An 11,030-nucleotide genomic window follows, 5' to 3' on the forward strand; every position below is an offset into this window, starting at 1 on the left:
AGTATGATCCTTTCGGCAAGGCTACACCCATCGCCATGAAGTACATCATTGAAAGTTTCGTTTCCACAGAGTGAATGTGACGAGGGTGAGTGTTGTGTGTATCAGAATGTAGGTGTTGTGCGTAGGTGTTGTAACACCCACGACAACATGCAGCGGAAATTATAGTATGACACACTAACACGCAACTTGAATAATACGAGATACGAGATTATGCACAAGTATAAAATACTTGTGCGGTGCCTCAGGGAAAAATAATTCACTAGAAAAACTTGTAAGTTTACAAAAACCAATACTAGTGAAATAATAAAACAACTCCCTTATTAAGGCGAGTAACAAATTGCATCCTAAACCTCTAACAAACCGTATAACCAAAATACATAGGATGCATCAACTGAGAAGTGAAAAAGTCTTCAAAAATCAGTGCACTAATCAAAACAGTGATTAGATGTTGTCTTCAGATGTTGTCAGCACTTCACAGCAACACTTTATCAACGACGCGAGATTGCTTCAATCAGAAAATATTTTCTTCGTACAAATGCATCTCTGTCTCTCCGAAAGTTTTATGCTCTATATCATCCCCTCTCGTTTCTTCTTCTTTGAGGCCTATTTAACATAGAAAACACAATTTCATTAGGAAACAAACTCTTTTCAAAACAAGGATAATATCTTAAAGATATTGTGATATCATATCTTAAAGATATTATAAGTCATATCTAATATAGTCTTATATCACATATTGAATTTATACGAGATCATATCATCAATTTCGAGATTATTCTCATGTCTAGAAAGGCAAAATATTAAAGATAAAAAAGAAAAATATATCACCGAATAAAATTCCTTTCAATCATTAAAAATATGGTAAACTTCTCCATATTTGTTCCAGTGTATTACGTATACAATGTTGTGGTATATATAGTCAATTGAATGCTCATGTTACCATTTAAAATCTCTTTGAAAATTGGAAGACTCAATAGACGATCATCTGCGTTAACAAATCTACTTTATATAACAAAAGTGAAAAAAAAACAATTCCATTATAATTTTCAATTTTGGATTTGTTTAATTAAATTTCCAAAGTTCGGAACATTAATTTTAAATTTTCGGTTATTTTTATATAATTGTTGAGGTGACATCAGACAAACTAAGACAAACTAATAAAATAAATAGGTCTGTGTTTAATTAAATGGTTATTTATTTTTATAACAATAATTTTAATTTCTTATAATAGTTTCACTTTCTAATTAATAGTGTATATATCTTCCGTAAGTATATATGCATTACATGCGATGATTACAAAGATGACATTTATCCTTATTTCTTTGAAATATTGCCAAAGTTATGCCATGCATTAGTACAAGGACTTTGCAGACATGAAACTACAGAATTTAACTCAATAATGCAACACCATGACATGATACTCCATTACAAAATACAAGGTGGTAAGATTAAACCAGATGGTACGAACGGTAGCGATCCCCCGCGCCAATCGGAAAACACCTGATCCACCAACAATGGCTATCTCGCGATACTTGTGAGTGACAGGATTGTAGCCAAATAAACTAAGCGTGCTGCCCTTATAGTCACCATCTGTGAACACTAAGTCGAGAGTCATCAGAAAAGCACTCTCCTCCAACGAGGTCGCCCCGTAGATTCCTTCGGCTCATCCGATGATCTTGGACTCGTGTTGTGAGCCCACTCTCAATGCATCATCCGCCACTCGGACTGTACCGAAAAACGTGGGCGATTGGAGAGAGGTGTTGAGTCGAGCTACATCAAAAGCAGTTTCGTTCTTGCCAGTTGCTATATCATGAAAGAAGAAGTGAAGTTTTGTTAATTTTTCTTTCGAATTAGCAAGTTTTTCGAACCAATTTTGCATTGATTGGGGATCTATTGGAGTATCCATGCTGTAAACTTTGGGCACGGCTACGGCCATCGCCATCAAGTACATCATAAAATATATGGTAAACTTCTCCATATTTGTTGAGTGTGTTACACATACCATATTGTGGTATATATAATAAACTGAATGCTTAATTATGTCACCAACTTACCATTATTTAAAAGGAAAATGCCCATTAACTTTTCGAATTTTGAGTTTTGGTCGATTAAGTTTTCAAAGTTTGGTTTTGGAACATTTATAACTTTTAATCTTTCGACTATTTTGATCCAATTTTCGACGTGACATCTGACAAACTACAATTTTTAATATCACATCAGTATTTTTTATTGTCATGTTAGTTTTTTTGTTATTAAATCAGTATTTTCTAGTATCACATCAGCAATTTGGCCAAAATGATCGAAAACTAAAAGTTAATGTACCAAAAAAAAAAAAAAACTTTGAAAACCGTTTACGAAAACTAAAATTGAACAAATCAGTTGACCAAAAAAAACTATTTTGTCTAATTTTTTTATACGTAATCTACATTAATAAATCTGTATTATATAACAAGTATGGATATTTCATATTTCATGGTGAAGTTTTTTTCCTACTTTTTCTTTAAAATAATCGTTTTCATTAGAATGACTCATATCTATTTTTTAATATAGTAATATTTAATGTTATTTATTTGAATTTGGAATGTAAATTGCGAATATATAAAATTATCGCTCATAAATTTATTTAGTATATTTTAAAACATCAATTCCTTAAAGTAAATAACTTTTATAATTGTTATTCATAAGAATAACGACAGATAGACAGACAATAAAGACATGGTGACTCTTTTCCCTAAATTTTTCCCAATCAAGAAAGGCAGAAAGAATGGAAATTAAATAAACAAATAGATATAGTGGTTCAATTCAAGAGTTATTGTCTCCAAATCATATTATAATGGACTTGGAAAATATGAATTTAATTTTACGAGTTTTGTAATATATATATATATATATATATTTTTTTTTTTGATTAAACACTTAAACTTACTCATATTCAGAGTTTAATTTTCTAGGCATTGCTACACAAAATTTGGGTCTCTATATTCTATATTTTCTCTTTCATCTTCTAAAATATATGCTTCTCAATCGAAACTTAAATCAATGGTAATTTGGCAATAAATGACAAGAACTTCTTGCTCCACAATATTTTGACAAATGGCTTAGTCTTCATGTTTTTTTTGGGGGTGATGTAATAAATAGCCTTCATCTAGAATACTCGCTCTTCCTTTTGTATGCCAAATGAACCTACTAATTGATCGGAATATTTGAATTCATTGATATTTCTTCTTCCCCATGCTTTAGAACGTGGCTCAACACCGGAAAATACTTATACAACATTGACATGAAATATATCATGAACGCTTAGCTTTGTCCAGCGGATTGAACGTTAAATAAGCAATATTCGGTGGGTTCAATGACTTCCAATAAAAAAATCTAGATTACTGGGTGAAAAGAGAAATTAACCAATTTAGTCCTATAAGTTGTTGTGTTTTCTGTCTCGGTCCTCTGACTTGTCAAAATTGTTTTTAATTTAGTCATATAATTTTGTTTGTTGTTGGTTTTTAACCCATTTTCACCGAAGTGCTGACATGGCTACGAAAGAAGAAGTGAAGTTTTGTTAATTTATCTTTCGAATTAGGAAGAATATTTCCTAACCAAGTTTGTACTGATTGAGGATCTTTTAGAGTATCCATGCTGTGAACTGCCATTGCAATGAAGTAAAGCATGAAGAATATGATCATCGGCTTCTCCATATCTATTGGCGTGTATGTTTATGTAATACAATGCTAATTATGATATGGTACTGTGATCTGAATGCTCTTGTTTCTATTTATAGTAATTAACTTTTATGGAAAGGCTGGATCGGGCGAAGATCGTGGTGTAGTTTTCAAGTCCAAAACGGTATTAAAAATTAAATTTATATGCCTGATATAAATACAAGGAAAAATGATTTTTTTAGTCCATTAACTTGTCAGGTTTTAGCCATTAATTTTTCAAAATATGATTTTGATATACTAATTTTAAATTTTTCCGTCTATTTTGGTCCAATTGATTACGTGGACATTCGATAAGTCAATAATTTTTTATGTCACATCCAGTATTTTTGATGTCATAACAACATTTTTCGATGGTACATCATTAATTTGACCAAAAAATTAAAAATCAGTGTGCAAAAACCAAACTTCAGAAGTTTAGTGAACCGAAACTTAAAATTGAACAAGTTAATGTTTAAAAAAACTATTTTCCCTAAATCTAAACACAAAATCTGAAAGGAAAAAAAAGAAAGAAAAAAGAACTGGCCTTGAATTGGCTCATGTTTACAGAATGATCAGTTTATTTATAATTCTGATTACATATATATATTAGTTTTTTTTTATAAAAATTGATTGATACAAACAACTTTCATTCAGTCTAAAATACAATACGATTGGGAATTTTTTATAATATGATTCAAAGTTACCAAGAGAGTTTATGGGCATTAATGATTATGGAAATATTTAACAGATGAATGTGGTAGTTGAGTTTTGTCATCACTTTCCCACTATGGATGGATGTATCCCCTGCAACCAACAAGCTAAGAAACGCATGCAAATAAAGCAGCCACAGGAATCAATACATAGATCCAGTGGTATATAAAGTTATGGGTCTCCACACCACCACGCTTGTCGAAATACATTAATCAGCTTGATCTCATTATTCATCTTGCAGCCTCTCTCTAATGCTTAAAAACTTTTCTATACTCTTTATCCACTGCTTATTTTTCCGACCATCTAACTTGATGAATATCGTCAACATTCAGAATTTTTAAGACAATGCTACATAAAATTTAGGGCACTTACATTACCAAGAGCTTTTTCCATTGTTAAAGGCATATACATATATAATCAGGGATGGATCTACATTAAGTCTGTCCTGGGCTGTAGCTCATGTCACGCCTTGATACCGAGGCATATGACACTGGTGTTGTCTCACAATCACATAGTTGCAAAACAACAATTCTCAGAAGTACAGAATTTTCAAATCAGTCTAATAAATAGACAAAAATTATGTTTACAACTCCGAAATAATCACAAAATATTTTAAAGCTACGGCATGTAAAAACATTAACTATGGTGCAGAATCATACAATTTGAAATAAACTGATAACGAAAATGAAACTTAAATATTAGCAGTGATTTTCTCTTTCCTTATTATCCTCAGAACCGAGTTTGTTCATCATCTTCTAAATGATCTCCATTCTTATTTGACAGGAGGTGAGTGAGTGAGTAAGTGAATGATATGATCGTCACTCAATAAGTAGGAGAATTCCTCCTAGCATTTAAAATCAATTTTTTAACAAAAACAATAATAGCATATATATATATAGAAATAATCTTATTTTTCAAGAATAAAATGTATCCGAATTATGCACCGAACAAATTATGAATTCTATGGCTAACTGATATCAGTCTTCTATATGTTCTTCTCTCTAAGGGTGAGGCCATGAATCAGAAATGTTCAGAAATATTTCTGTCATTAGTTCACAAAGTTCCAGTACTTCAAAAATACAGAATTAGAAATCAAATTTTAAACATATATAATATATATATGCTGATCGGTTTTAAAACATATATTTCAATTTAAAATAGAAAGCCCCCTTGTTTGATATTGTTCTTAAGAAAATCGTGGAAGAATACTAGCCGTAGAAATACTACGAACTTGGGCAGAACTCTTTTCGAACTTGGGAGAAGTTTTGCTCGAGTTGGAACCAGCTGACGAGCCAAATGATTTCACCACACCAGTTCAAAACTAGTTCAGAGCACCAGTTCGGAGCCGACCAGTTTGCAGAACAAGACAAGCTTATCTAAGTGTTATCCAGCTGTGCACATTAAAGAAAGAAAATGTCTAATCAAAGGACAATAACGAAAGTTGCAGCAAAGCTTAAAATCGAGATGTTTCAGAATGGCTGTCAGAAAAGACAAGAAACAAAATTCGAGAAATGGATTCAAACTGCAACAAACACATTTGATGAGTTTTGATGTACAGTCACATTGTTTCTATAAATATAAGATCAAGACCATCAACAAAGAAGTGTGTGAAAAATAGAGAGAAGAAGACAGGGCATGCTCAAATTCATATCAGCTTACAAGAAGCAACCAGCCCAGATTTGAGGGAACACTTCAACGTGTTATCAGCTTAGATTAGAAGCACAATTCCCTCAGTTTGTGAGAACACTTTCGTGTTGTATTCATAGGTCAGTTCTCACACACGCACACACCATCACTCACATATACACATAGAATAGAGCGTATTGAAAAGTTGAGTGAGTCTTGCACAAAGACATTAAACTTGTGTATGTGGTCTTTGACACATAGACGTTAAACAAGTTGTGGCTGGAAGGTGCTGCCTTCAGACGTCTCCAAGAACCATAATAACACAGTTGTAAATAAATGTATTCTTCAAACGGCGACGTTCTATGACTTAATTATATATTTTTCTGATAATATTTCTCTCTATCTATCCGCTCTTTCACCTCCGTGCACGATATTCGATCCTCATATTTAAAAGCATTTTTTTCGCTAGAATTGTTTCCTTGATTAGATACCTACAAATCATGGTAAAATAAAGTTTATAAGAAAATAAACATTTTTAAGCTTATCAAATTAAATCTAAAATCAATTTCTGTAAAAGTCTAGAAAGCCAAAACTCTTAATCAAATAGTTAACAAAATTTTATTAATAATGAAAAAATAATATAAGGAATAAATTATATCTTGAAACTTAATAATTATTTTTCATTTCACACTCTCCAAGCGAGAAAAAGATGGAATACTAGAGTAGTAGACCGGGCTAGCTAGGGGCCTTATTAGAACTTAAGTTATGGCCTCGATAGACAGATTTTTGACGGGTTTGTGGTTGTGGTGACTGAAAATGGGTGTAATTCATGCGGAACACTGGGTTGGATACAATCGACACGCTGATTTTAGCATGAAATCATCAATAACCTCGAATCCTTTATTTTTTCCATTACCGGATGCGCGCATTTGGATTTTCATCATAATCGACACGATGAGGATTTATTTTTAGAGACATGTTAATATGAATAAAGTCAATCTTGAAATCTACAGGATGTGTTGTGTGTCCAGTTAGGTCCAGGTTATTTACTGATTATGTAAATGTCAAGGATTGAGGCGAAGTGACTATTATCTCGGATACTCTTATCCCTTGCATGTTCTGCGTTTAGCGATGGAATATTCAGTTAAAACAGCACATCGATGAAGTAGAAAACAGATCAAGAACGTACGATTTTGCAATAAAACTCCACATTATATAAGTTATAAATCTCTTATTAAAAAAGCATTATCCCTCATGGATGAACAAGCGTCACTTTATACTCCAGAATAGCATCACCATTTGTAGTGTTCAAAAAATAAGTATTCACCTCGATGAACCCCCTCGCCATCCGAAACCGGCCCCGTCCCCCCACCACCGCCAGTTCTCTATGCTTCTCCGTTATCGGATTCCTCGAGAACACACTGATGGAACTCCCTTTAAACTTCCCAGTGGTAAAACCTAAATCAACGTACATAGCCAAAGTCAAGAACTTGTCTTGGCTTGATGAGAGGTACATCCCACGCGCGTTGCCTATGAGTTCTGACGTGAGCTCGGGGCCTTCGGTGAGAGGATCGTCGATGGCGAAAAGGGTTCCAAATGGCGCTGGATCGTCCTTGCTCTTCGTGGTGTTCGGAGAAGCTATCTGGATTGCGGTGGGGCTTTTACCACTCAAGGTATCGTGTAGGTAAAAATGGAGGTGGGTTGTTTTTTCTTGCAGTGTTGAAAATGGTTGTGTTTTGGAGTAGTATTCGGAATGAACTGATATGGTGAATATGCAGAGTAGCAAAATCCTGGGTAAGATTAAAGCTTTCTCCATTTTTAAGTGTTTTGTGGTGAGATTTTGAATTTATATACACACAGAGTATATTGAGAGCCGATTATGAAAATCTGAAATTCAGATTTTTATACCTTCCAAGATAACAAAACGAGAAAACTATTTATTTTGGCATCTTGGATTTTGATTATGCATTTATTTCAAGACAAAAACCTGTGTGAGACAATCTCACGATAGATTTTTTATTATGAATATCGGTTGGGTTGACCCGTCTCACAATAGACTTACTTTTATTTCAATGACGGGTTTGATTTCACGGAGTATTGTTCAATTCCTTAAACCTCATGAAGAGTTTTATTTTCACAACTTTTTAAATAACTACCATCAGACTAAAATGTCAATAAAGGAAAAAAAAAGTATATATAAGTTTCAAAAAATAATAAAAAATCATATTCTGAATTGAATAACTACAATATTTTTAAAAAAAATATGGGTCGGGTCTTACATTCCGAATTCACCCAAAAGACCAAAGACTAATCATATGGATTATTTTTCTCCTATATAAAGAAATTAATAACATTTGCAAATATGAAATATTGTTGGTCTCTCTCTTCTGTCAAATCATATCAAAATTAATGCATTTACGATAAGATTAGAATCACAAATATGATCATATACAATCCAAATATTACACTTGATTTGTTAGATATGATAATTGAATGAAAAAAAATTGTAGTGATAATTAAAAGGAGATATGGACAATTATTATTGTGTGATAAGTATATATATATACTTTTTTTTGGAGTTTTGTTCGTGTTATTAGTAAGGGTAGTGTCCTTATCCACTCAGTAAATGACACGTGTATTGAGTGAATAAATCATAACAATTCATTCAATCTGATGTATGAATCAGTGATAATGATTCATCACTCAACATATGATAGCTGAGTGGATGATGATATTACACATATGGGTAGCATTTACTAAACCCTTTTTCTGGTCTAAATTTTTAATGTGTGATTAATTTATGTTTTTTGTTTTCACCAAAATATTCTTGCCATTTTGTTCAATTTACCTTTTGTATTGGAGTAAGCACATTGTCTCTTTCTTTTCCTCACCTCACCTTCTTTCTCTATTTCTTTCTTTTCTTCCTAAAATTATTGTTTCATCACCTCACTCTTATCCTCTATTTATTTCTCGTTCTTCCTAAAATCATTCTTAAATTTTCAAAATTATTTACACCAATGAGTTAGGGGGGAAAGGGAAGATGGCTCACATATTAAATTTACAAAGAAATTTCATATACAAAAGATAAACCACTTCCTTCTTCTATGACGATCTCATCTACAGGCCGTACCTCCTGTGAGACGAGAGAGGCCATCGCCTCAGGGCCCGACCCTCACAGGGGCCCAAAAAAAAATCGTAAGTCTCATATTGTTGAGGCATGCACTTAAATAGTATGTGCAATGGACATTTAAAAAAAAATGGACATTGATCCATTGAAAACATGATTAAATATGATTATTGTGTTCATTGTGGATTTAATCAAATTATGTAGAGGCCAAACAATAAAGCTACACGGCTCATTAATTAAATTTTTAAAAATTTTGTATGCATAAAATGGTAATGTTTATTCAATATATTTATTATTTTATCTTGTGTCAGCTCATGTGTTAAACTTTTATACTTTACTTGTCGATTATTTGGCCTCTTTTCTTGATTTATGTAGTTGGACCCATTTCAAAAAATAAAACACAAAAAATTGTGATACTTACCTATTTTACATATCTTTATTTTCTATTTTCTTGAATAAAATATTATATTTATTATTTAAAACAAATCATATATCTTTACAATATTGGTTCATTATATTTATCATTTTGTTATTTTGATAGTTTATATTGATAAATTTCAATTTTGGCAACATATCTTACAATTTTTGCTAATTTCAATCTTTTTTCAATATAATTGTTCATATGATACTGCATTACGTTAGAGCCATTTTTATGTTGTGGCGCACGAAGAAAAAAATCGCAAAGAGATAAATATATAACTCGTAAATTATATTTTCCTTATATATATTGTTTGGTTATTTTTAATTTGCAAAATGAGCTTTATGGTTATTTATCACAACAAGATATTGCCTCAGGCCCTGTGAACCACAGATACGGCTCTGCTCATCTATTATGTAAATGGAACAAAATAAGATTTGATGAACTTGGAATGATGCATCTCGTAGTAATTAAATATACGAGCAAATAATAAAAAAATGATACATAAGAAATTTACGTGGTTCGGAAATTTTCCTACATCCACGGGAAAAAGAAAACAATATTTATACTGTGGAGAAAATATTATAAGAAATTCTCACTCACTCAAGATTTTCATATCCCAACTCTACACAAAGAAGCTCTCAATTTCTCTCAAGAATCCCTACAAATTTCTTATTATGTTTCTCACTTTGAGATGCTCTTCAAGATAATGGATGAAGCTTATTTATAGGAAATTTTGAGAAGAAACATGTGGTTCAAAATTCTCCACATCTTTCAACTGACAACCACATATTTATTTTGTCAACCATCAACCAATATATTTATTAATTTTCTCAACCATCAACCAACATATTAATATATGTCAATTAGTCAACAAATCTCCACCTTTGCATAAATTAATAATATACATAATGTTTGATATGTTGCTCTCATTAATGTTTCTCATTTCATGCATACTTCAATCAAGTCCAACTTGTGCTTGAACTTGGTGGCTGGAAGTAACTTAGTAATCATATTTGTTAGATTATTTATTGTGGGTATTTTCTCCATTCTGATTGTTCTCTGAGAAACCATAACTTTTATGAAATGCATTCTGGTATTGATATGTTTCACCTTTTCATGATACACATGATTTTTCTTCAAATGAATTGCACTCCTTGAAGCCAAATAGACTCTTTCACAGCTCATGCTACTGCGATGTACTATGCCTCCGTGGTTGACAAAGAAATAGTAGTCTGCAAGGTTTCTTTCCAATTGATTATACATCCGCACACATACCCAGTTATCGATTTTTTTCTATCAAGATCTCCATCAAAATCTGAGACGAAAAATTCAATAATCACTACAAAAAAAAAATGCCCAAAGACAACGGTTTTTTCACCGTTGTTTTACCTACAATTAGCGACGATTTTTAAAAAACCGTCGCAAATAACATTAGCGACGGATTTGAGCA

General features: G+C 32.1%; 1 protein-coding gene and 1 pseudogene across 1 annotated transcript; both read right to left on the minus strand.

Annotated features, from left to right (window-relative positions):
• Positions 1–1,254: 1,254 nt before the first annotated feature.
• On the minus strand, positions 1,255–1,983 carry LOC142554205 (dirigent protein 22-like; annotated as a pseudogene).
• A 5,261-nt stretch (positions 1,984–7,244) lies between these two features.
• Positions 7,245–7,869, minus strand: LOC142552563 (dirigent protein 4-like). Its single transcript, XM_075662245.1, has one exon. The coding sequence runs from the start codon at positions 7,846–7,848 to the stop codon at positions 7,285–7,287; it is 564 nt and encodes a 187-aa protein (XP_075518360.1). The 5' UTR covers positions 7,849–7,869; the 3' UTR covers positions 7,245–7,284.
• Positions 7,870–11,030: the final 3,161 nt, after the last annotated feature.

The sequence above is a fragment of the Primulina tabacum genome, chromosome 8 (genome assembly GCF_025594145.1).
Source record: "Primulina tabacum isolate GXHZ01 chromosome 8, ASM2559414v2, whole genome shotgun sequence".
Lineage (NCBI taxonomy): Eukaryota > Viridiplantae > Streptophyta > Magnoliopsida > Lamiales > Gesneriaceae > Primulina > Primulina tabacum.

What these genes read in the sequence shown, in the direction of transcription:
- LOC142552563 (XM_075662245.1), bottom strand. Translation starts at nt 7,848, where the DNA reads ATGGAGAAAGCTTTAATCTTACCCAGGATTTTGCTACTCTGCATATTC.